The sequence below is a fragment of the Rhinoraja longicauda genome, chromosome 14, assembly GCF_053455715.1.
Source record: "Rhinoraja longicauda isolate Sanriku21f chromosome 14, sRhiLon1.1, whole genome shotgun sequence".
In the NCBI taxonomy this organism is placed as follows: domain Eukaryota; kingdom Metazoa; phylum Chordata; class Chondrichthyes; order Rajiformes; family Arhynchobatidae; genus Rhinoraja; species Rhinoraja longicauda.
Window position 1 is genome coordinate 14651232 of NC_135966.1, and position 27711 is coordinate 14678942.

General features: G+C 37.2%; 1 protein-coding gene across 11 annotated transcripts in view; it reads right to left on the bottom strand.

Moving 5' to 3' along the window:
* ankhd1 (ankyrin repeat and KH domain containing 1) overlaps positions 1 to 27711 on the bottom strand; it is a 149342-nt gene that overhangs the window by 23295 nt on the left and 98336 nt on the right. For 5 of the 11 annotated variants that reach the window (XM_078411480.1, XM_078411477.1, XM_078411475.1 and 2 more), the window contains 9 exons: positions 27398 to 27500; positions 17345 to 18085; positions 8595 to 8743; positions 8227 to 8338; positions 7430 to 7575; positions 6201 to 6343; positions 4994 to 5207; positions 1278 to 1453; positions 1003 to 1165 (listed from right to left, as the gene is read on the bottom strand). In XM_078411480.1, the coding sequence (XP_078267606.1) occupies positions 1003 to 1165; positions 1278 to 1453; positions 4994 to 5207; positions 6201 to 6343; positions 7430 to 7575; positions 8227 to 8338; positions 8595 to 8743; positions 17345 to 18085; positions 27398 to 27500 (1947 nt within the window). The remainder of the gene's footprint in view (positions 1 to 1002; positions 1166 to 1277; positions 1454 to 4993; positions 5208 to 6200; positions 6344 to 7429; positions 7576 to 8226; positions 8339 to 8594; positions 8744 to 17344; positions 18086 to 27397; positions 27501 to 27711) is intronic. The other 6 variants (XM_078411481.1, XM_078411474.1, XM_078411472.1 and 3 more) reach the window with 2 other exon arrangements.

Genomic DNA, 27711 nt, shown 5'->3' on the forward strand with positions numbered 1-27711 from the left:
CCCAATTGCCTCGAGTTATTTTTCTGCATCCTTAGTGCATAAAGCACCATTACAAACGTTTTTTTCCTTTGACAGGGATAACTAAATTTGACCAGATAGGAAAAACAGTGTCATGGTATCTTTCATTCCAAAGATAGAATTTGAGCCTAGCAGAGAAAAAAAGAAAATCTTGCTGGTATCCTACCCCTTCAAAGCAATTTTGGTTAATTCAAGAACAATCCCAAATGTACCAGATTTCCTGACAGATTACATGGGGATAGCTTTCTCGATGAATTTAAACCCTTGATTATTTCTATTATTCCTGGAAGTGAGAAACCTTTATTTAATCTATGAAAGTTTCACTATACATAAAGCTCTTGATATAATTTTTTTTAGTCTCACATTTTGGCAAGAGAAAGTATCTTATACATTAATGAGGTGAAAGGAAAAGTCACACACAGGCGTGCATGCAAATGGCAGCAAATAGGAATTAAAAGTACAGCTTGTCCTATTTCTACAAACCATAAAGATACAAACATCATTTATATAGTTCCAGTATACCTTAACACTTGAATCACATAAAAAGCCAAATACTGCAGGTGCTGGAATTCTGAAATAAACATTGATTTATATGATTCAGCAGCATAGATTTCTACATGGGGCTATGTCAGGGGGGAGTCAATGTAAAGGGTTTCAAGATCAGAATACTTTAAACCACAATGAAATATTTGAGATAAGATCAGTGTAAATGAGAATGAAGTCAAGATTTAACACCAATGCAAAAGGAATGATAGCATCCTCTTAGTCAATGGCATTGTGGGACTTTGCTACGGTCAGAACTTAGCCCCTCTTTGCTGATGAAAGAGCCAATCTTGTTATTTACTCAAATAAAATTGAAACATTAAATGGATACCAAGCTGCTGTTCTGAATAAGTGTTTATTCCTACCTAACTCTGTCCGTTTCCCAATTTTACAAAGTAAACAACATTCTGGAGAATAGTTGAGTAAAAGACAGGCGTTTACCTTGCGGAAAGCTGCCATTAGAGGTGTGATTTTCCGGTTGTCTGCTGCATCCACATCAGCACCAGCCTGGACCAATAACTGGACTACATCAAAATGGCCGCCATTTGCTGCCAGCCATAAAGGCGTGTTACCTTTCTTGTTGCGAACATCGATGTGAGCCCCTCTGTTGTATTCAAACAAAGACGGATAAAATCGTCGGCTCTACATTTACAGGACCATAATGTAATCATATTGAAACAAGTATTTTTGCATTAAATATTTAATAAATTAAATACCTGTTAATCAGCAGTTCACAGAATTTGTAGTGACCCTTATCTGCAGCAATGGTTAAAGCTGTATCACGTGATGAAGGCACAGGTGGTGCATTAACATCAGCACCTTTATCAAGCAGAACTCTTCCCACTTCTGCATACCCACCAGAGGCAGCTTCCATTAAAGGTGTAAGGCCAGTCTAAATAGAAATGGTTCCAGTTAAATGAAACTGCAGACAATCATTTCAATTTTATATGTCATGCAATAAAAGATGCTGCACAAAATGAAAGGGAATGACGCAATACAGCATTATTCTTGAAATTTAGCAAAATACACTTGTATTAAAACATACCACAGAAACAACAACATAATTTACACATTAGGTACAGTGCTCTCAATAATGTTTGGGACAAAGACCCATCATTTATATATTTGCCTTTGTACTCCACAATTTGAGATTTGTAATAGAAAAAAAATCACAATTTTGTTTTTCTCGTGACAACGTCAGAGGCTCATCAGTTATGGGTGATTTTTAAAACAATTATTCTAATATTTGTAAAGTTTCCAACAGCATTTAGACAAAAGTAATAATAAACGTGTAATGCTGGTGCTGTTCCAGGCCCATACCAAGTAACAGAGTAGTTATAATTTGGCAGAGTGTTGGAAGTAAGATTTTATGGTGATACTCTTCCTAATTTCACAACGGGATGTGGTTGCTTTGTGGTGAATTATATTTAGTACCATAGTAGTATTGTGAAGGTGGTGGATACTATTATGTGAAGGTGGTGGATACTTTTTTGCGATTATTATTACAAATAAAAATTTGGAAAATTGTGGAGAATGCTTTGTTTAACCAAAAAAGGTTTATCTTTAATATTGATTTTAATTCTGTCACATTTGGGGCTTGCAGCTGGAGCCTTGTGTTATTGGGCATTTTTTGTGTACTTTTGTTTGGCATTGCTGGATGTTTGTAATAGTTTTTTTTGAACTCTTGTTACAAATGTAAATTGTTGTAGTGGCACCTAGTGGTAGTATAATGACACCCCGGGTATATGAAATTTGTTGGGAGTATAACTTTCCATGATCAGAATACTTAATACAGCCAGGCACCTACAGTGCCCTCCAAAATGTTTGAGACAAAGACCCATCATTTATTTATTTTATCTCTGTACTCCGCAATTTGAGATTTGTAATAGAAAAAAATCACATGGTTAAAGTGCACATTGTCAGATTTTATTAAAGGACATTTTATACATTTTTGTTTCACCATGTAGAAATTACAGCAGTGTTTATACATAGTCCCCTCATTTCAGGGCACCATAATGTTTGGGACACAGCAATGTCATGTAAATGAAAGTAGCCATGTTTAGTATTTTGTTGCATATCCTTTGCATGCAATGGCTGCTTGAAGTCTGCGATTCATGGACATCACCAGTTGCTGGGTGTCTCCTCTGGTGATGCTCTGCCAGGCCTGTATTGTAGCCATCTTTAGCTTATGCTTGTTTTAATAATAATAATAATAATAATATATTCCTTTATTTGTCCCACACCGGGGAAATTTGGGGGCTAGTCCCCTTCAGTTTTCTCTTCAGTATATAAAAGGCATGCTCAATTGGGTTCAGGTCGGGTGATTGACTTGGCCACTCAAGAATTGACCATTTTTTAGCTTTGAAAAACTCCTTTGTTGCCTTCGCAGTATGTTTGAGATCATTGTCTTGCTGTAGAATGAACTGCTGGCCAATGAGTTTTGAGGCATTTGTTTGAAATTGAGCAGATAAGATGCGTCTATACACTTCAGAATTCATTATGCTACTACCATCAGCAGTTGTATCATCAATGAAGATAAGTGAGCCAGTACCTTTAGCAGCCATACATGCCCAGGCCATAACACCCCTACCACCATGTTTCACAGATGAGGTGGTATGCTTTGGATCTTGGGCAGGTCTTTCTCTCCTCCATACTTTGCTCTTGCCATCACTCTGTTATAAGTTAATCTTCGCCTCATCTGTCCACAAGACCTTTTTCTAGAACTGTGGTTGCTCTTTTAAGTGCTTCTTGGCAAACTGTAACCTGGCCATCCTATTTTTGTGGCTAACCAGTGGTTTGCACCTTGCAGTGTAGCCTCTGTATTTCTGTTCATGAAGTCTTCTGCAGACAGTGGTCATTGACAAATCCACACCCGACTCCTGAAGAGTGTTTCTGATCTGTCAGACAGGTGTTTAGGGATTTTTCTTTATTATAGAGAGAATTCTTCTGTCATCAGCTGTGGAGGTCTTCCTTGGCCTGCCTGTCCCTTTGCGATTAGTAAGCTCACCAGTGCTCTCTTTCTTCTTAATGATATTCCAAACAGTTGATTTTGGTAAGCCTCAGGTTTGGCTGATGTCTCTAACAGTTTTATTCTTGTTTCTCAGTCTCATAATGGCTTCTTTGACTTTCATTGGCACAACTTTGGCACTCATGTTGATAAACAGCAATAAATGTTTCCAAAGGTGATGGAAAGACTGGAGGAAAGACTAGGTGATGAGAGCTCTCTTATACCTGCATTAAGGAGGCAATTAAACACTCCTGAGCAATTACAAACACCTGTCAAGCCATGTGTCCCAAACATTATGGTGCCCTGAAATGGGGGGACCATGTATAAACACAGCTGTAATTTCTACACGGTGAAACAAAAATGTATAAAAATACCCTTTAATAAAATCTGACAATGTGCACTTTAACCGCATGTGATTTTTTCTATTACAGATCAAATTGTGGAGTACAGAGGCAAATAAATAAATGACTGTATTTCACATTTTGTGACCTTGCAGCAGACATTTCTCCTGTTCCCCACACAGGTACCTCAACAGTTTTATTATGCTGTTTATTATCTTCTATATTGAATAGCTTCACTTCTGGCTTTCATTTAGTGCAATGTAATCATTAATTTTTCACATTTCAAATATCAGTAAGCACTTATTTTTGTACCACCTGTGCTTGTTTAGGATTAGTCTTTCTGCTTGTTTGAATTCCTTTTAGTCTTGCTGCCTCTTAATCCTTCCCATAGTTCCCCAACTTTCTGCCCATATCTGAGCACAAGAGTTTGGAAACAGGATTCAATTATTCTCACTGCTAGTCTACTCAGCACACGGATATGAAAGGCTCAGAGGCACCTGGGGCAAATGTGGGCAGGTGGGACTAGTGTCGATGGGGCATCTTGGTCGGCATGGGAAAATTGGGCTGAAGGACTTGTTTCCATGCTGTATGTCTAAATCTACATACAACTGAGAAAGACCAACAAGTGTGCGGCATAGACATTGTAGGTCAGATGGTCTATTCCCGCGCTATACTGTTCTCTGTTATATGAATAACAGAGAGAGGGCACCAACTATAGACAGGAAAACCAAAACTAGAACTTGATGATGATGCAAAGTGATTTTGTCCTTCCAGAGGCAAGAACATGCATTGTTATAATAGTTTGGAGAAAAAGGATACGTTAATCATAATTACAGTGAAATTCAATCGGATATAGAGAAACAAATTGAATGGCATGATAATCGTTGTAACAAAATGAAATGTCACTTGAAGAGTCATGATGACAAGTAGATGTGTAAAATTAAATGCTAACTTTTGAAACAATCAAATGGTGCACAAACGGTTCTTATACAGTGCAAGCATCAAAAAGACTCTTGTTAAAATACTCATTAAAATATAAATTTTAAATTCAAGGGGAATTGCTTTTATATATATGAGTAATTACCTTTGCTCTGTGCTCAACATTTGCCTTCCTATCCAGCAGTAGGCTGACAACTTCCGCTCGACCTTGGAAGCAAGCCAGAGTGAGGGCAGTGTTTCTATTGGTCTCTATCTGGGCATTGATGTCAGAGCCCATATCAAGCAGCAGTTTTACTGATGCCACGTGGCCATTCATTGCAGCTAACATCAGAGGAGAAATCCCCAATTTGCTGCCAGTCCTGCAACAGAATGAACATTTTAAAAATCAAATTTGCTCATCTCTGCACACTGTTTAACTTTCATTTGACATGTAAAATGATGTTTCTAATCCACCCCAAAACCAAGTCTTTGAAGGTTTTCTCATCAGTTAGAAAGAACTCAGTGATGAATGATGGTAGGGGGTATTTATTCACAAAATGCTGGAGTAACTCAGCAGGCCAGGCAGCATCTCAGGAGAGAAGAAATGGTAGAAGGTGGGAGCAGCAGCCAGTACCATGTACAAGCCAAATCAAAAACTTACTAAAATTATTTTTCTCTTATCCCTTTCTTTGGCAGATTCCTTAAAATTAAATATCTTCCAAACTTAAAATTGTTCAAACATGCAAAGGTGACAGTGATGTGTGAGACTGCGTCCTTAAACATTTAACTTCAAATGTATGCTAATGAGTCAATGTCACACACACAGCAGTCACGGCCCATATAATAAAAGAAAGTTTCACTGCCTTCATTCATAACTTTGAACAATCTCAATTTTGTGTTTTCCTTTAAAGTGGACTATTAATGGGGAAGGTGCAACGTCATCTGCACCGCAAATGATTTCTTCAATATTAAATGTGACTTTCAATTTACTGACTATAATTCATCCAGCCTTTTATTCCTTGCTTTTTATCCTCAATCTTTGAACCACACAGTGAATGTGATAATACTGTTGGTTTTGTGCTGACCAGGTTCCAAGATACGTTCAACAATTTATACGACAATTTTGTTAAAACTACAAAATGCAAGATATAAGCTAACTTCAGTAAAAGCACCAACAAAACTAACCTTTTCTTGCTGGGGCAATGGCGGTGGAGGTAAAACATATGACTTTGAAATCAAATTTTGAATATCAAGTTAAAACAAGAAACAGCATCAGAAACAGGATTACTTAACGGAGCTGTTAATATTTTGATCACATTAAGCAAACATTGTCCGTGAGTGTATGACTTATATATTAGGATCATCTGTAATACCTGGAATTAATTTCTGCTCCAGCATTCAGAAGGATCTTAATGATGTTAACATAGCCACCAGAGGCAGCAAGGCTGAGAGGTGTGTAGTCCGAAACATTCCGATGTTCTTTGTTTGCACCACGAGCTAACAGCAGCTCTACTACCTAGAGACATTCAAAGCAAAGTTTAGAATGTGGCGCGTCGAGAAGCCCGAAATAAAGGCCCTCGAGGAACTCTGTGACCTCTTCGGCCGTGTCCTGGTCAAGGGCTCCCACCAGGTAGAAAAAACGGGTGTCGTCTGCCGTAATGCCCCGCAGCTGGAACTGAGCCTCCGCTTGCTGAAACCAAATGCGAGGCCGGGTGGTCCAGAACGTCAGCAGTTTGATGGAAACTGCATCGATAGACGGGGCATGGTCGGCCTGTGAGCCGGACGAACGGTCGGTTCTAGATTTCGAGTCCATTATGACAGCAATGGACCGTCGGGGTCACCAATGTGGCGCGTCAAGAAGCCCGAAATAAAGGCAAGGAGCCAGGTATTTCGGGAGGATTTATTTTGTGGTGTCTCTAGACCAGTCGAGTCTGCCAGAAAGAGATCGCGCCTAAAATCCCACCCTTTATCCTCGTAGCTAAGGGCCGCCCCCCTGGACTGGTCCATTCCCGTGCCGAGGGGTTCGGTAGTGGTATGGCCCGAACCTTGGGAGCCGCCACAAGAACTTAATTTAAATTCAATGAAATTTGATCCGCTTTATCAAACATGTCGTGGACAAAAACCAAAGTGCTTGAGGAACTCAGCAGGTCAGACAATTTACCCACTTGCTCCATAGATGTGACCTAACCCACTAAGTCTCTCCAGCACTTGTTTTTTTGATCAAGATTCCAACATCTGCAGACTTTTGTGTCTCCCTATGTCAGGGCATAGCATAATTATGGTATTAAATGAGATACCATTCAGACGTGTATGGACAAGGTGCTAGTTTTGAATTATCTTACACTTTAACCTCCTTTGAATTTAGTACTAACATTTTGACCAATGCTATGACAAGAAGCTGGCCATTCACAATTTATTACTGCAACCTAATTAGAATCAACTAAAATGTCTTGGCTTTATGAATTTAACAACTGGTTTATAATTCAGGTAGTTATTTCATTAAATTGAGAATATACAATGATACAATGCAACAACCAATTACCATCACACTTTCATGTTAATATTGATTTTAACCACTATTACAGATGTAGAGGTGTCTTACCTCTTGTCTTCCTCCAGAACAAGCCAATGACAATGGTGTATCCTTGGTACGTTCAGATTGTGCTTCAATATCTGCACCTTTATCTAGCAGAATTTCTACAACACCAACGTGACCGGCTGTAGCCGCCAAAATTAGTGGTGTAAAACCTAATCAAAGGAAAAATATAGCTTTGTAATAAACCAAATTAGACTTGTTGGAAATCCATTAATAGAAATATCAATATATGCCATCCTTGAATTGAGCTCCAAAATAACGATTTTGCTATGCTTATAAAATATACTCAAATGGATATATAAAATCTTTCCTGAAGACACTTTCTGCATGATGCCAGAAAATGTCACCTCTGTTACCCAATTGAGCATCGCTACTCTCATTTGGAGATTTAAAAAATGATATTTTGACAGAGCAAAGTATTCGAAGTTAGGATGAACCCAGAAGAGCATAAACAGTGCTTTTTACTTGTTGCGCCAAATGGTCCAAATCTTTGGTCTATAATTGGCCAAACTGTTCTCTACCTGCAACAAGGTTTTTCAAAATGATCTTCCCAAAAAATACATTCAAATTCAATAATCATAGGATAATCAAAGCACTGAAGTGTGCTTTGATGGTTGCCAAAGGCCACAAAGCATATCCAGGTGTGGGACATATCAAGCAACTGAAGTATCCTTTGCTCAGAAATAATTCCTATTAAACTGGATTGCATCCTTATAAAAGGAGAGCTGCCACTGTTTTTGACTACTTCACAAATATCTATCTCAATGATATTAAATCTGATTTAACTCCTAACTAAAGCATACCTTTTTTATCCCGGTGTTCAATGTTAGCACCGCGAGCTATTAATACTGATACAAGTTCTTCATGTCCCCCAGCACATGCCAACGTTAATGCTGTATCATGGTTACTTTCAGTCTAAGCGGAAAAAACAGTAAATTGTAAAATGTCGTTCCAAACAACTGCACTGTATAGATGCAACATATTCTTATACTCAAGAGAGCAGCACTGTTGAAGTTCCCGAAACCCAAAATAACAAAACCTGTATTTATTAGATCAGCCAGTATCGCAACGACCATCTATATAGAAGAGAATCACATAATTTACAATATATTCAATAATTTCCTATTTTATTAAGGATTTCCCAATGTTTATGCACTTATAGAAAACTTACTTGGGCATCAATTTCAACGGAAGGATAAAGGGGCAACATTGAAGAAGGAGAAACAACTGGACTTGGAGTTTGAGTACGAGGCTGAGGAGTAGGGGGTGTTGTAGTGTGGGAAGAAGCGTTCGGTCCAGGAGGCATTCTATTACTCACTGCTGTAAGACAAAATTAATTGTCATTTCTTCAACAAAAGCACAAAATGAGAAAGAACTGCAGGATCTTGGTAGTAGGCAAATTTCTACACAAGCATTCTAGGAAAGGGTGAATGTGTGTTATGGTCAAACATTGTAAATAAATAATTTCAACTTGAATAAAATAAATTAAAAAACATAAAGTTGCAAACCAATTTTAACACACCCAGTTGTGCGTCAGAAAGCTGTTCAATTATTATGGAAATAATAATTAAAGATTACATACTTGAATGAAGTAGCAACAGTTCTATAGAAGACTGAAGAAATCCTATTGCACCTGAATACTAAACAACAGCCCAAAAAGCCCACAAGAATTTTAAACTTACCCAAAGGCCCATAGATTCCTAAAATGAAAATCACCGAGACTTGCGAACCAAATATACAAATATATATCAAAATGTGTAAAAATATTGCATCCAGTAAATACTTTCTCGAAAAATAGTTAAAATATTTTATAAACTGATCCTTTTTCTATCTGGAGGTCAATTACCATCTCTCCCCTTCATGTTGACCTCATCTGTTGACTATGAAAGCAAAATCTGGACTTCGTCTTAATGGCATTCATCAGAGTAATATATAAAATTATTGTCTTCACAGAAATAGGGCCAAGGACTAAATTTTTTAAGACCAACGTGATATAATGTGGATATCATACTATTTCCAAACAGTGCCAGTATCTGATGCTTCAAATTCAGACAAAATAGCTTCTTCCACTTTACAACAATATGCTTTATAGCAGTATCATTTTATCATGCAAGATACACAACACAGTTCCTGTTCTCAGCTTTGACTGCAATAACTGCTACATTCAACAGATCTCCAAAACCTCTAGAGTGAGGCTACTGAATCCCTTACCCTTTCCTCTTATAATCCTAAAAGGATCATTGCCTCTCGAACATCCAAGTCTTTCTCCAATCCCCCTATCACTCCAGTGCCATTCCTTTTCCCACAGTATTATCACATGTAAGAGCAAGAGTTGCAGCATTGGACCATTTACCTACACAATTGCCACTAACCAGTGTCCCAGAAGTTCCTATCAGGTGACATTTTAGTTTGTTTCTACTTTAAATTTACTGCGCCATTTATTGGACTTGCAATTACGTTTCCTTTAGATTGAAGAGACTAAACAATCTAGCGATCACTTACAGGCCACAAGCATAACAATCATCTGTGATCACCCAATTCAACACTCTTTCCTCATTCTTATTTTCTGCTCACGCCTCCTGATTGTTTTGGTGAAGCTGGTTGCAAACTCATGGAAAGTAGCTAATTTTTCAACCAAGCACTTGAGTCTTGCTTACTTAAGGTCTTCAATAATTTCTTAATATAATCACTGGACTAATTTTTCCTTCATTATCACAGCTTTTAGTAACAATCGCATTCACACTTTCTCCAGACCCACATTACTCTTTTAGCCTTCGTCTTGAATTGTCATTCATTTTCTAATTTAATCTGTCGGCTACCATAACAGAGTTTTTCTTTCAGTTTTCCTTTCATGTCATTTTGCTCCACTTCCTTAGAACTGGAAGCAGAGAGATACGCATGTACTTTTGAGGAAATGGTGACCTAAAAATTTTCAACACTGCTTTATTTCAGGTTTCTAGCATCCATTTTGTGTTTGCAGATGATTGCCATTTGCTTTCCCACTGCAACAGTTGACTTAACCTCACATCAACAACCCAGTATTCTTTGCATCTTTCAATAAATTAAGTTTACTTGCTTGAATAATTTGATGCAACATCTGTCACATCTATTGTCTTTGTTTGATTTTTATTTTCAAAATACCTTCAACATTGGACTAGTTGGCCAAATCATATAAATGGTGCATTTTTTAAATTTGGGTCTCTACAACATTTTTGTTTGTTGAAAGCAATTCTCCGTGTACATTTTTATGATCCAACTGTTTTCACAACAGATGTACCTGTTGGGCATTTTTCTACATGAAAAGATTTTTAATTAAACCATTAACTCGAGATGTGTTTTATTGCTGAACAGGAATTTAAAATTTAAAACATCATAGCTTATTTTCAAATGGAACTGCTCAAATCAAATATTTCACATTAACCACACACCTCCTGAAAAATAAACATACAGCTAAAGAATTTTGATTTATACTGCATGAATTTTCCAATTGCTTTCCCAATCCCATACAATATTGTTTTGAGATAGTGTGGCAAAACAATCCCAATCCCAGATTTAAAAAAAATTAAAACTAGGTGCAAAACCAGCAAGTTTCAGTCTGGACAGTGGCTATTGACATGCTACTTAAAACATGAACTTCACAACTAAACACTAACGTGTCTTCTGTCTATATCCTGGCATGAACACTTTCACAAATGTAATGAAAATTTGAAATTACACTTGTAACTGAATTTATATTTTTCTTGCATAAAATAAGACTTTCTTCTTGAGATCAGCATATATCTACAGACCAAGAGGCAAGGTTGTGATATCCATTGGCTTTGTTCTGCATCAGAATGTGCATTTGCTCACACACCTGAGAAAGGGATGAGAGAGAGAAAGGGCATGATGGAGAACATCTCATTTTCAAAAGGTTACATTTTCCGTGCAAGAGACTTGCACAAATTATGGGGTGACATTAATTTGTCGATGTAGCAAGCCAAAGGGCAATCATGGGGAAGTGAAAATGAAGATGGGCAGAGGCACATCAATGGGTGTGCAGATTCTTTCCCTATTATTTTTTGCATAAGATGTGCCCATCACTGACCAACATTTTCATTGCATTATTGGCCCAAGGGAGAAGCTGAAATCATATTTTAGCCAATCTAGATCAGGATGCAAAATTTCTTCTCTGTAGGATGTCGGTGAGCTAGAAGGGGTTACTGCATTGAAACAGAATTTTTTGATTTTTTAAATTAAATTACTTGAATTTAAATTTTCAGTTGACATAGTGGAATTTGAAATGTCTCTGGATCAATTGCCCAGAATTCCAGCTGCCAGTTCTGTAACTAAACCACTGTGATATTGCACCCTTATTTTCTATTTAACAAAGAAATGTCCATTAAATAAAGATCAAGAGCGTAAGTTAATTTGAAACTCATCATACAAGATGTGCAAATGTTGATTAAAATTAAACAGGATGCTAAGTTCTCTTGCTGCGTTCGTTGAATTTGATGCCATGTGGTCATGAAGACACTGAAATTTCTTCATTAGACTAAATCTGGAATATTACAAACACTCGCCGATGTCGGTAAGCCATTTACAATTTAGGGCTGATCTTTGGGGATAGAACTATAAGATTATACGCTTGGGTTCCCAAGTCTCAAAAATCTTCACTTGGAGATGTATACAAGATAGTTAATTCAAAAACGTTTTCACTCCGAATGACGAGAACAAATAGTTCTTTATATTGCATCAATTGGATTGCATGAATAATAGTTCAAGCCAGTACATAGGATTTATTGATGACTATCATAGTGCAACTGGATTTCTGAATTAAATAAAATTACAATAAAAAATCTAAAAGATATATTGGACTGACTTTCTTAGATAATGGCCAACAACAAATAATTGGGGGTTTTTTTTTTAACATAAAATTCTACTTGTCCGTCATAATGGAAGTTTTTACAGGATTTTGCTTTCAATTAAGACCAGTTAAACTTTGAACGGATGACATGGGAAACAATCGACATCCTGCCAGTTGTGGACTCACGGGCAAAAGTTTTGAATTATTAGTTTAAACTGCTGACTTTCACGTTGATCTACCAAGGGACAACAATGGTTAGCTGTTTGCACAGGTTTACCGAATACAAATCAAGATTGCACGTGACCAGGTTTGGGCAAACTTTTCTGACATGTCTCCAACGTTATGCTTAAGTATCTGTTAGTTGGAGCTACATAGTCTATCCTTGAGTGATATTTACACATGCACTTTACAGCTGAAATTACAAAAGTACAATGACACATGCCAGAATGGCCAATTAGTTTCCAGGCAAGGCTGTGGCTACAAAATAATAAATTTCAAGTCAAGATGCATCAACTAAGGAATTATTGCTAATCAGAAGGAACAGGAAGAAATTTGAATGCCTTAAGATTTGAGAATTATTAGTTTAACTAATTGTTGGATTCATGGCATTTCGTGCAAATTGACATCCCAATTTTTAATTTCAGAAACTGACTTTAAGTATGTCCAGTCCCTCAAGTATGAAACCCCCCTGCAGCTGTTACCGTGCTTTTTATAAAATTAGCTTGAAGATCCCAGTGGATATGGACCCACAGGATAAAATTATCCATCATTTAGCAAACACACTTAGAAATCAATAGGCCATTGGCCTGGGAAACGCAAGCACCACATACACAGAATTCTATTCTAGAGTTATGGCTGAGAAATATAGTACTATAGAATAGGAGGAACCAGATCCCAATTTCACTGCTCAGAGAGGGTTTTGCTCTTAACCAGCAATTTCTGAAATGGGATGCATCAATTCTCAGTGCTAACAACTCAACTTGATGAGAATAGTTAAAAACAAAATATTTCCATAGTAGAGACGATTCTTGGTAGCTAGTTTCAGTCCAGTTTTCACATAGCGTGAAAGAGCCCAATAAAGAAGTGTTTCAAAATGAGAATCTCACCTCTTTCAGACAGCAGGAGTCTCACCTCCTACAAGGGCAAATGTTTTTTTTTTTAGTGCAACGACTGTCCATTCTAAGCTGTTACAATAGATTAAATATCACATATCTGCTCTTATGGGGTTAAAATGAGCATTTGCTTTCAAGAACTTTTATAATGCATGTTGCCATGCATCTTGAAGCTAAACTATGTAGAGGTACAATAAATTTACCACAAATAAAAGTGCTGGAGTAACACAGCAGGTCATGCAGCATCGCTGGAGACGGACAGATAGGTGAAGGTTTGGGTCGGGAACCTTCTTCAAACTCAGATATACAAAAACGACAATCACAAATTAGACACAAAAAAAAATACTATTAACAGCTACAGTGCCCTCCATAATTTTTGGGACAAAGACCCATCATTTATTTATTTGCCTCTGTATGCCACAATTTGAGATTTGTAATAGGAAAAAAAATCACATGTGGTTAAAGTGCACATTGTCAGATTTTATTTTGGTTTCACCATGTTGAAATTACAGCAGTGTTTATACATAGTCCTCCCATTTCAGGGCACCATAATGTTTGGGACTCATGGCTGCACAGGTGTTTGTAATTGCTCAGGTGTGTTTAATTGCCTCCTTAATGCAGCTCCTAGACTTTCCATCACCTTTGGAAACTGTTATTACCGTTTATCAACATGAGTACCAAAGATGTGCTAATGAAAGTCAAAGAAACCATTATGAGACTGAGAAACAAGAATAAAACTGTTAGAGACATAAGCCAAACCTTAGGCTTACCAAAATCAACTGTTTGGAACATCATTAAGAAGAAAGAGAGCACTGGTGAGCTTACTAATCGCAAAGGGACAGGCAGGCCAAGGAAGACCTCCACAGCTGATGACAGAAGAATTCTCTCTACAATAAAGAAAAATCCCCAAACACCTATCCGACAGATCAGAAACACTCTTCTGGAGTCAGGTGGGGAATTGTCAATGACCCACTGTCCGAAGAAGGCTTCATGAACAGAAATACAGAGGCTGCACTGCAAGATGCAAACCACTGGTTAGCTGCAAAAATAGGATGGTCAGGTTACAGTTTGCCAAGAGGTACTTAAAAGAGCAACCACAGTCCTGGAAAAAGGTCTTGTGGCCAGATGAGACGAAGATTAACATATCAGAGTGATGGCAAGAGCAAAGTATGGAGGAGAGAAGGAACTGCCCAAGATCCAAAGCATACCACCTCATCTGTGAAACACGGTGGTGGGGATGTTATGGCCTGGGCATGTATGGCTGCTGAAGGTACTGGCTCACTGATCGTCACTGATGATACAACTGCTGATGGTAGTAGCATAATGAATTCTGGTGTATAGACATATCCTATCTGCTCAGGTTCAAACAGATGTCTCAAAACTCATTGACTGGCGGTTCATTCTACAGCAAGACAATGATCTTAAACATACTGCTAAAGCAAAAAAGGAGTTTTTCAAAGCTAAGAAATGGTCAATTCTTGAGTGGCCAATTCAATCACCCAATCTGAACCCAATTGAGCATGCCTTGTATATACTGAAGAGAAAACTGAATGGGACTAGCCCCCAAAACAAGCATAAGTTAAAGATAGCTGCAATACAGGCCTAGCAGAGCATCACCAGAGAAGACACCCAGCAACTGGTAATGTCCATGAATCGCAGACTTCAAGTAGTCATTGCATGCAAAGGATATGCAACAAAATACTAAACATGACTACTTTCACTTAGTTCCAAACATTATGGTGCCCTGAAATGGGGGGACTATGTATAAACACTGCTGTAATTTATACATGGTGAAACCAAAATATACAAAAATGGCCTTTATTAAAATCTGACAATGTGCACTTTAACGACATGTGATTTTTTTCTATTAGAAATCTCAAATTGTGGAGTAAAGAGGCAAGTAAATAAATGATGGGTCTTTGTCCCAAACATTTGAGGGCACTGTAGGTGCCTGGCTGTATTAAGAATTCTGATCACGGAGAGTTATACTCCCAACAAATTTCATATACCCGGGGTGTCATTATACTACCACTAGGAGCCACTACAACAATTTACAATTGTAACAAGTGTTCTAAAACACTATTATAAACATCTAGCAATGCCAAACAAAAGTACACAAAAAATGCCCAAGAACAGAAGGCTCCAGCTGCAAGCCCCCAAATGTGACAGAATTAAAATCAATATTAAAGATAAACCTTTTTTGGTTAAACAATGCATTCTCCACAATTTTCCAAGTTTCTATTTGTAATAATAATCGCAAAATTGTATCCACCACCTTCACAAAATAGTATCCACCACCTTCACAATACTACTATGGTACTAAATATAATTTGCCACAAAGCAACCATATCTCGTTGTGAAATTAGGAAGAGTATCACCGTAAAATCTTACTTCCAACACTCTGCCAAATTATAACTATTCTATTGGTATGGGCCTGGAACAGCACCAGCATTACACTTTTAATATTACTTTTGTCTAAATGCTGTTGGGAACTTTACAAATATTAGAATAATTATCTTTAAAATCACTCATATTAAGATAACCGATGAGCTGCTGACATTGTCGCGAGTAAAACAAAATTAACAATACCTTAATGGTACAAGTAATCACCGCGGTTGGCAAAAAGTAAATCAGCCGCATTATATTTAATCCAAATAAATTCTCCGGCCAGTAGATAAATCAGCTTGAGCATTTTAAAACAAAATATCAAGTTTATAATGATTTGAATAACAAATGATTTACATTTTGTCATTTCAAATAATTTAACAGTTCTCTATTTGTAATATATGGGCAGTATGTGGGGAAATAGTATCAATTTCATATGAGTTCATATTCTGAAAAAAAAAAAGCATTTTGAATGGGATAAAAAACATGGCAAAAGCTTTTTTAAGCACATCTGTAATGTGAAATAGGAGGTTCAGTTCTATTTCTAATATTCTGATACTGAAATATAATTTGATTTCAATTTACGGAAATATTTTTTGATGAATGTGCTGCAGTTATTCATAACTTCAATATCAAAATTGTATCTAAATTCATGAAGTAAATGAGCATCGCTGTGCATACTGCAATAATGGAAAAAACAATCTTTACATTAAAAAATACACAGACATTTCATTTGACTGGGATTTGACTGGGAGATTTTTTTCCCCCTTCAAGCAACTAGACTGCAGCTGGTTTAAGCCAAAATGGTCTCCTGGAAATAGATTATTATCCAAAGTTGAACTTCAAATTTCAATTTAACTGCAGCTGAACAATGTTTCAAAGTAACATTGACTTTTAATAACAAATTATGAAATAAAACTGTCCTCCAATTTAAGCAATATTTTTTTTATTTCAGCTTCTTGTGGCTTAAACTACTGTATGACAAAGGTTAATAAATGCAAGATTACAGTAAATCCGAGATTTAAGGGAAAGAACAAGTCAAAATGGAGACTATGCCCATGCACTGAGATAGCTGGTTTAGTAATAAACTCCCTGAATATATTTTCAAGTTAGTGTGTGTGATTTTTAATTTTAAAATGAGCTTAGCATTTAATTTCAAGCTCATTTTCTTTTTTTTTCCCCCTTAGAAAATGAGTGGCAATGAGAGATTGTAAACTTTGAAAATCTGAAATGAAAGGGAAAAGCTGGAAATGCAGAGCTGGCAAGCATCTGATAGGGAAAGAAAGGTCACGTACTGAGGCATGACCCTGATTAGGGCTGCTCAGGTGTGATAGTGTATTACTGTCAAAACACAGCCCATCATTTATCTATCAGACACTGACTGAGCTCTACACATCCAACTTGAAAGCAATGGCATTTTTTAAGCTGGCTTGAAACAGCATTGCCACTTGCAGTAGTCTGAATAAAGCATTGCATCTACAGTTCTGTCTCTGAATAAATCTAACAAATATCCATTTGCACCCAAAAGCTAGTAGATGTGAGCAAAGGTAAAGTATAAAAGAGGACCAATTCTTAACCCACCTGCCATGATGTCATCAAGAGTGTCAGTTAGCGTCTGTGCTGGAGTTGCAACCATTAATCCATCAGGTGCTTGTGCTAAGAGTCCCTGTCCAAGTCCAGCAAGTTGTGCCTGTCCTAACAAAGGCTGATTCACAATTACTCGCTGTAGATCAGGTACGTTAGTGATAGGATAAACAGAACTAGCAAAGTTTGGAGATACTTGTGTTGCTAAAGGTTGAATAGGAACAAACCCCATTTGGGTTGCAGGTGGCTGCTGTTGGCCATCTCTCTGTAAGATGGTGTCCACCTGAGGCAACTTTGAAAAGTCTTCCTCTGGCAGACATTCACCAGTCCCCACCTGAGAGAACAGTCCTCCATGTGGGCATTGCTGCTGTTGTTGCTGGAGCTGAAGCGTCTGCTGTTGACCCTTGGCTTCCAAGTACTCTTTGGTAAACTGCTGCTGAGTTTTCAGCTGCAATTCCCTTTCAACCTTTTGCAGCTCTTTCAAAATCTTTTTCTTCTTCTGTACTTGCTCTTCTCTGCTCTTTTTTAGTTCTTCTATCTTGTCTTTGGTTAAAGTGTCTCCCTGAATCAATTCTAGTGACTTCAATTGTGCCTTCTCAATAGCGTTAATTCTTTGTCCCAGCTCTGTCAGCTTGCCTTCCGTCTCTTCCACAATGCATTCTAAAGGCTGGTACTGGTGGAAGGGCTGGACATCCTGTTCCGCTACCTGCAGGGGACTGGACTTCTGCTTGGATGTACCTAAGCACACGAAAAATGTTTGAAAAAATGCCATGCAAAAATTACTTACCCATGTGAAAGCAGTGTAAACTTTTCACCACATTGTGGCTTTTATTCAGTCTAGCACTGAACATAAAGTTTTCTACATTTGCTTTGTTCAATCTAATGAAGAATTTGCATTCCAGATATCAGTTTTGCAAGTTTTCTGAAATTATTTGCCATCATTTTTTATTTTTTTTTGTTAGGAGAAGTGGGAAAGGAAAAGAAAGTTTCAACAATAGAATTTCTAGAAAATGCTAATTTTGGATACTGGGTAGAAGTACAATCATAGTAAAAACACAGAGTAACATTAAGACATTTTTTGTACTGCAATATCTATGGAAAAACAATTTATTTCCCAATTCGAAGCCCAGAAACCTCTTTCCCAACTACGACAACTATATTTTTGTCCAAAAATTTTTTGTCTTCTAGGGCAATATAAATCCTACCACACAGCTAAGAAACTTTTCTGAATATATTTAATTCCTTTGTCAAGCACTTGAGGTGTGGACTTCTGGGCTTAAAAAAAATTGAAATAAAATTTAAAAATTCCCGATCTGAGATTTAGAAAGTTGATGATCATTAACTAATTATATTTCAAAAAATGCAAATGTGTTCCAATGGATTCTCTAAATTTCTTTTCAAGTCTATCTGATTGAAAATATACATTCATTTTGAATACTGCAGCTTTAAAAAAAAATTGTGCCAGTTTCCCATTGATCCCATTGGATTTAAAACATGCAAATATTTGAGGTTTTCAGCGCCCCCCCCCCACAAGATTGCAGGTTAATTCCCTCGATGGTAATTGTGTTTCATGCAATATTGCATGAGGCAGCACTGAGCCAGTGAAGTAAGACTTAATTTCTGATCTTTATGACCTCAATTGATACAATATAACCAGGGAGATGGAGTCTGGCCTCAAAACCCCAGCTGGCGAAAGGGGAGAACGGTTAAGTACAGTTGCCATTCTTGCAGCTATTGTGTGATAAAGACAAATGAATAGACAAAATTAAAGCCATCTTCAATTGCTTTCTGCTCATATCCCATATGTACTCTCTCACCCATTAATATATTCCTGGTTCAATAAACCTTAATTTGAAAAATACTTAGCCTTTCAATTGATCCCCTTCCTTCTCCATTTTCTCCAGTACCAAGAGCACCCAAAATCTCTACATTCTTCAATTCTTGTCTCCTGAACATTAATTATTTTAATCTCGCTGTCAATGGCAAATTGTCATCAGGCACTTTACCCCGAAAGTCCAGAATTCCTTCACTAAAGCTCTCCTGTTTTCTCTCTACAATTAAAATTCTCAGACCAAGTGTTGGGCATCTACCATCACAATGTTCCAGGGAAGTACCTTGGAAAATTATACTACTTACATCACTCACACAAGGAACAAATAATTGGGCAAAATAGCCAAAATAATGTTTATCTTCATGAAGTTATAAACAAGGTTTTGGAGACAGAACCCTGATTAAGTAAAACATTCAATTTTCAGAAGATGGGCATAAATTTACGGTGCTGTCCATGCTTGAAAATATACTTTATATGACAAAGTAATTCAATGTACCAATAATTTTACTTTGATTGAAGATGCTGGGAGGGTTGTGCATTAGTTATGAGTAAGGAAAATCAAGATAGCTCAAAAACAAGTAATTTTTATAAAAGGCATGTAAAAAAGACTGATGATTCTGCGATGCCTCAATGATTGCATAGACCATAGAAATAATAGGGTTAGAAACAATTCACTAATCTTACTTGTTCATTCAACAGAGAATTCTGTAGTTATTCAACAAAAATATTTTAGCGATTCAGCAAGCACCAAGAAATTCCTTAAGAATTTTCACCCTTTTATTTTTTTGTTTTGAAATATTGGTTTGTTAACAAAGATCCCAGGGCCTGTAAATATTTATAGTGTCATAAATAAATGGCTAATTAATATGACTGACCCAAGAGAGCAATGTCCAGCATATATATTTTTTGTTTTATATAAACATGTCATGATAGCATCTTAATGCATTATGAAAAAAGATGGGGTTTTTTTGCATAATCATTGTTGTGTGCGAAAAACATCATTTGTCATAATGGATTAAAATGACCAGATGACATTTTATAACCAAGATTTAAACTATGCAAATTTGTACAATGGCAAAAAAGATAGATGCTTTTTTATCACCAAGCCTCCTTGAACAGTGATAGAGAATGGATTTTATTTTGAATTTATTTCTAGAATTCCTTCACTTTTTTTAGGAAAGCTGCTTTTATCAGATGTCTAAAACAGAAACAAGTAAGGGTACATACAAGATGAACTTGTTTATATCAAACCATAATATCGTTACCATGCAAATTATACTTTGAGAATTAAAAAAACCAGCAAGCAAGCAACTGATGTTATTCATAGATCCAATTGTGAATTGTTAAAACACTCATCACAAAAAAAAAAATGTCATGTAATAACCTAAAATTTAGTGATGGCATTACAATCAGTTTAAAGCAGTACAGATGGTCTTTCAACTGTGAATATATATTTTTAATGTTTTAATAAATTGGAAATTTAATAAAGAGACAGCTCACTCCTACAACATTGCAATGTTTTGGAGAAAATGTTTTCAATTTTAAACTCATGTTATGACACTTGTGAAGAACCAAAATTAGATGTTAAGAAAATCAATGCAGTTATATTAATAGCATCATATTCACTTTCAAAATTGATATATTTATTGGATTAATAAATGTATATAGATGCTATTTACAGCATGGATTTTTGCTAGCTATATTCTTAGAACAAGGTAAAATTTCAATACTTCCTGAAAAACAAAATAAAGCCTTGACTAACAGGAGCGAGTCAATATTCATGTATTTCACCACAAAAAAAATGTCAACAAGGCAATTTGTTAATTCTTGCATTTTTGTGCTGAACATCTTAAAATGGAACTGTAAAAGGTTGTTGTACCAATGTGATAAAGGTTGTCACCTGCTGTGTGAAATCGTGTGTTCCTGTGCACAAGATTTCACACAGCAGGCGAGCCTGTTGCAGATGCTAAGAACAGTTCTTCTAAAATAATGTTTCCTTAAGACTGTTTAGTTTAGGGTTGATGCATCTCAATGGCAGGCAGGATTAATGTAACAATTCAGTAAATTTGGGGTCACAAGTCTCAAAATCTAATGGAGAGAAAAAGACGATGTAACTATATACCAAAGCATCGTTATAATTTCGAACAACATTTAATAATGTGGCAGAGTACCTGACTTATAAAAACCTAAAAGAGTGCCTGACAAATGTTTTTGCTACTTAAGAAAAAAAATCAAATGTAAAAAGGACAATCTTTTTATGCAGTTAACTGCATTCACACAACATTAACCATTCTAATTTAAAACTGAGTGTTTTACGACAAAGGGTGTTAAATTGATACAGAATTACATAAAGGATCGGCCTCAATTACCTTGAGCAAATTGAGAACATTAATGGAGATCATGGCTACCTAGGCTTGTTTCTCCTTCCAGAAAAAAAAACCCACTTAGAAAGTTATGTAGGTAAATGGGATTAGTGTAGTTGGGAGTAGCAGTCGGTACAGATGTGGTGGACCATTTCTGTGCTGTACGCCTCTGAGCTTGATTTTGAGTGCTCGGCCTTCAGCAGCAAATCTTCTACCCTGTACATATGCTAAGCATTAAAAAAAAGACAAGTTGCTGGAATAACAGCTGGTCAGGCAGCATTTTAGAACATGGATAGGTGACATTTCAGGTCGGAACACTTTTTCCATACTGGGAACCTTCTTCAGATTATCAATCATTCAAATTGCAGCACTTGCCAAAGATCCTGACGTTGATCAAAATACTTTACACAATCAATCACAATCCTTGGCTGGACAAATATTTACACAGGGTGCGGCTTGGGACTAACAGGCAGGGATACAATAACTTATTGTATAAGAAAATAACTGCAGATGCTGGTACAAATCGATTTATTCACAAAATGCTGGAGTAACTCAGCAGGTCAGGCAGCATCTCGGGAGAGAAGGAATGGGTGACGTTTCGGGTCGAGACCCTTCTTCAGACCCTTCTTCTGAAGAAGGGTCTCGACCCGAAACGTCACCCATTCCTTCTCTCCCGAGATGCTGCCTGACCTGCTGAGTTACTCCAGCATTTTGTGAATACAATAACTTATTGTCAGGTAATTAGATTAGCAGCCAAAGATTGGGATCAATGATCCTGAGGCACTAATTTGAGTCACATTGCAACACTGAGGGAATAAATTCAGTTAGTTAAAATAGTTGAAATAAAGCGATTAAAGCTAGCCTTAGTAACTGGCCATGAAACTAAATTGTCGTAAAAACCCATCTGGTTTACTAATGTCCTTCAGGGAAGAAAAACTTCCATATAATTCTAGACGCACCGAGTCGCTAGATTCTTTAAAGGACAATATCAATTGTAATATCTTCGTAATCTGTTCCGATAATAAAGCCCTCATTAGTTTCTCAAAGGGGTCCCCAATTGGTTTCTTTTTTGGGACGCAATCAAGTCTAGCAGATACTCACCTCTACCCCCAAGTGTGGATGCGCACAGTCCTTAGAATTTACTTCGTTTGGAAGGGGCAAATGATGCATTGATAATGTTATCAGCAACCATGTGCACACCTCTATCAATATCTTCTAACGAGGTAATTCACCTTGAGCTTGATACAGTACTGAGCCAGGACACCATGACACAACCCCACCCAACATGCTTTCAATGGAATATGCATCCAAGCAGAATTGAGCCGGACATTTGGCGTAATCTGTCGGCTCACGTCAGTAGAACACAAAGTGCTGAAGTAACTCAGTGGGTCATCTAGCATCTCTGGAAGGCATGAATAGATGACAATTCAGGTTGAGACCTGAAGACCAAATTGAAACATCACCTATCCATGTCCTCCATAGATGATACCTGATCAGTCGAGGACTTTAGCACTTTATGTTCCACACAAGATAACAGTATCTGCAGGTCCTTGCTTCTCCACCTCACATCAATTGTGTTTTTCAGAATGCTTGAGAATACTTCAGTATTCCTTATATAGGGCCAGCAAGCTTGATTACAAATAGTACCAATCACAAATCTATCTTCCTCGGGTTTTGGATCTCATCAGTTGTGGAAGACTGACTTTTTCCTACTTGTCCACAATCATTCAGGATTCTAATTACAGTGCCCTCCGTAATGTTTGGGACAAAGACCCATCATTTATTTATTTGCCTCTGTACTCCACAATTTGAGATTTGTAATAGAAAAAAAATCACTTGTCTTGCTGTAGAAATTGTCTTGCTGTAGATGCCGGCCTTGCTGTAAAGTGCACACTGTCAGATTTTAATAAAGTGCACACTGTCAGATTTTAATAAAGGCCATTTTTATACATTTAAGTTTCACCATATAGAAATTACAGCTTTGTTTATACTAAGTCCCCCCCATTTCAGGGCACCATAATGTTTGGGACACATGACTTCATAGGTGTTTGTAAATGCTCAGGTACGTTTAAATGCCTCCACAATGAAGGTAAAAGAGAGTTCTCAGCACCTACTCTTTCTTCCAGTCTTTCCATCACTTTTGGAATTTTTTATTGCTGTTTATCAACATGAGGACGAACGTTGTGCCAATGAAAGTCAAAGAAGCCATTATGAGACTGAGAAACAAGAATAAAACTATTAGAGACATCAGCCAAACCTTAGGCTTACCAAAATCAACTGTTTGGAACATCATTTAGAAGAGAGGTGAGCTTACTAATCGCAAAGTGACTGGCCGGCCAAGGAAGACCTCCACAGCTGATGACAGAAGAATTCTCTCTATAATAAAGAAAAATCCCCAAACACCTGTCTGACAGATCAGAAACACTCTTCTGGAGTCAGGTGTGGATTTGTCAATCACCACTGTCCGCAGAAGACCATGAACAGAAATACAAAGGCTACAATGCAAGATGCAAACCACTGGTTAGCCACAAAAATAGGATGGCCAGGTTACAGTTTGCCAAGAAGTACTTAAAAGAACAAGGAAAACGGACTTGTGGACAGATGAGACGAAGATTAACTTATATCAGAATGATGGCAAGAGCAAAGTATGGAGGAGAGAAGGAACTGCCCAAGATCCAAAGCATACCACCTCATCTGTGAAACACAGTGATAGGGGTATATTCACAAAATGCTGGAGTAACTCAGCAGGTCAGGCAGCATCTCGGGAGAGAAGGAATGGGTGACGTTTCGGGTCGAGACCCCTTCTTCAGCATCTGCAGTTATTTTCTTATACTACAGTGATAGGGGTGTTATGGGCATGTATGGTTGCTGAATGTACTGGCTCACTTATCTTCATTGATGATATAACTGCTGATGGTAGTAGCATAATGAATTCTGAAGTGTACAGACACATCCTATCTGCTCAAGTTCAAACAAATGCCTCAAAACTCATTGGCCGGCATCTACAGCAAGACAATGATCCCAAACATACTGCTAAAGCAACAAAGGAGTTTTTCAAAGCTAGAAAATGGTCAATTCTTGAGGGGCCAAGTCAATCACCTAATCTGAACCCAATTGAGCATATCTTTTATATACTGAAGAGAAAACTGAAGGGGACTGACCCCCAAAAACAAGCATAAGTTAAAGATAGCTGCAATACAGGCCAAGCAGAGCATCATCAGAGAAGACACCCAGCAACTGGTGATGTCCAAGAAACGCAGACTTCAAGCAGTCATTGCATGCAAAGGATATGCAACAAAATACTAAACATGACTACTTTCATTTACATGACATTGCTGTGTCCCAAACATTATGGTGCCCTGAAATGGGAGGACTATGTATAAACACTGCTGTACTTTCTACATGGTGAAACCAAAATGTATAAAAATGGCCTTTTTCTGACAGTGTGCACTTTAACCACATGTAATTTTTTCTATTATAAATCTCAAATTGTGGAGTAGAGAGGCAAATAAAGGGTCTTTGTCCCAAACATTATGGAGGCCACTGTATTACCTTTCTTTCTTTTCATTCCAACAGTAGATAACTATTGAGAAGCAAAGTACAAGCCCTCATGATGACGACTTGATTGAAGATGATTGTTAATTCTCGGTAGCAGCAACCCGAGCAACAGAATTGATCAGCTAATACCATTGTTTGATGAACAGCATGAACACCACATTTGAGTTTGGGATGTGGCATTTCAGCAAAAACAGTTTCCCTCTACAATATCACTAAAGGACTTGTACTTAAGTTATTTCATGGCCATCTTTAATTTAGGATATGTTAACAATTGCTAACAGAAACCTAAATTTGTTAAGTGTATTCAGAGTAATGAAATACTTCACAAATGACTATGAATGAAGATGCCACAGTAAAGGCAATTAATGTTTGGTTGGTGAGGTAACTATGAGATGATTAGGCTCTTGGCAACCCTTCCCTAACATTTCCACCATATCCTGCTATTAACTGTAAGCTATGACATTCAACATGGTAAAATGACCTGTTTTAATAGCTTGAAATACAGAAATCAACTTGATCCTGCAGACATTCAAATCCCGAATGACATACCAGACATTCTCCAACAACACTTGTTTCACTGGATTATATAAATTTATACTGATTAGCTAATTCATTTATTGCATCGTATGGAAGGCGCATTCCCAATCTCGTTGTACCCCTGTACAATGACAATAAAGATATATTGTATTGTATTGTATTGTTTAGGTCATTAGACAATTAGGATGACTAATTGAATTAGGATGAAAATCATCTCTGTACGTCTGTATCCTCTTGTCAAAAATTCACACCACACTCATTTTTGCACCGCTCATCTGAACATATTAATTTCTTTAATATTCAGAAAAATATGCCAGAACATTTTTAGACACTCCCAAAACACCCATTAGCTCTTCTTGCATTTGGACTTTGATGCAATTAAAAATAGGATTAAACCTATCTTGCCTCCTTTACATCACAGTTCTAACTAAATTGGGATATTACGGTGCAAATGGGACAGTCATCTTAATCTCTTAACTGACATCCACAACATCGTGCACAGGTCGACTCAATGTTCAACAGGTGCATAAGACACAGCGTCTCCAAGTAAATCTACCAGCATCATTACAGATGAAGGGTCTCGATCCAAAACGTCACCCATTCATTCCTTCTATCCAGGGATGCTGCCTGTCCTGCTGAGTTACTCCAGCATTTTGTGTCTATCTTTGATGTAAACCAGCATCTGCAGTTCCTTCCTACTACATCATTACAGATCACGTCAACAAAAGGAAAACTAATTATTTCAAAAAAGGTTCAAACATAGAAATATCTCACCAAATTAAAACCCTGAAGATAACATTTCATGAGATGGGTGACAGAGGATATATGTCTCAAACCTCATACGAGGAAACAACACTAAATCTGCTAACTCCACAAAAAATACTGGACTCAGTGCACACACATCTTGGATAAAATTTAAAATACAATTTATGCATCCCAAAGTTTCCAACTTCTTTCAGATTGCATCAGGTACCAGGTCACACCGCTCAACTTTTATTCTAAGTGGACCTCCTACAAGGACCATATACACACCGTGCTGACCCAAATAGTTTTTTTTTGAGATTCATGACCATTAAAATGACCTGGGCATAACAGCGAGCAACAAATACCAACGACCCAACAGACCTCTAAATCTAGTATGATGTGCCAGGCTTCCTCATTAAATGCTTTATCTAATTCTGCATTAAACAAGCATGGCTCTTCCTGAGTGTAGGCTAGCCATCTCCATACAAGTCTATGCACTCTTGTCAAAAATCCATCCTACAGCTCAGTCCTGCATTTCTTGAAAACAGAATTCAGTTTTTCTTAGAACAAGGAAATTTCAAATCTGATTATTAGCGTGCCTTGCTCAAACGAGAAGCATGATTTCCTATCCTCAATCCTCAAAAACAACAAATTGTCTGTTTCTAACATTCCCTTCATCCGACTTTTTAGAATTAAGACAAGAAATCTATTTAAACCTGCCAATTAACTGAACTATTTGACAGTTTGCCAAAAGTCCATTAACGCAACCACATTTAAATCTCGGTTATCCTAGAATATGGAATCACGCAACAACTACTCAAGAACTAAACTTGCTTCATTGACATCTACAGAAATCTTCTAAAATCAGTTAGCTGTATATTTTATTTCCCATCTTTTCCTTTCTTTGAGATTCTGGCCCCAAATGATTAGAAGGGGGGAAGGAAATTATAAATTTATAATCCACTGTAAAGTACATTAATGTCCTCCCTTAAACAATGAAAACAATCAAAAACTCACCTTTATTAATTACTGAAAGAGAACTTCCAACATTCACTGGAGATTGGTCCGGCTCCTGGGGTGGAACCACCATGGCAAGTGCTTGCACCGGTACCCTGGGAGCCTGGAAAATAAAACAATTACAGAATAAGACAGCTATAATCATATAATCTTACACACACACATCCACAAATAACAATTGTTTTCGAATTGAATTCCCCCTCCCTCACCTCCCCCTCCCTAATTGCCACCTCTTCAATAATCTACTCCAATAATCTAATCATTTATCATCCTAAATTCATTGAATAACTATGAATAATGATTTGGCAACTCTC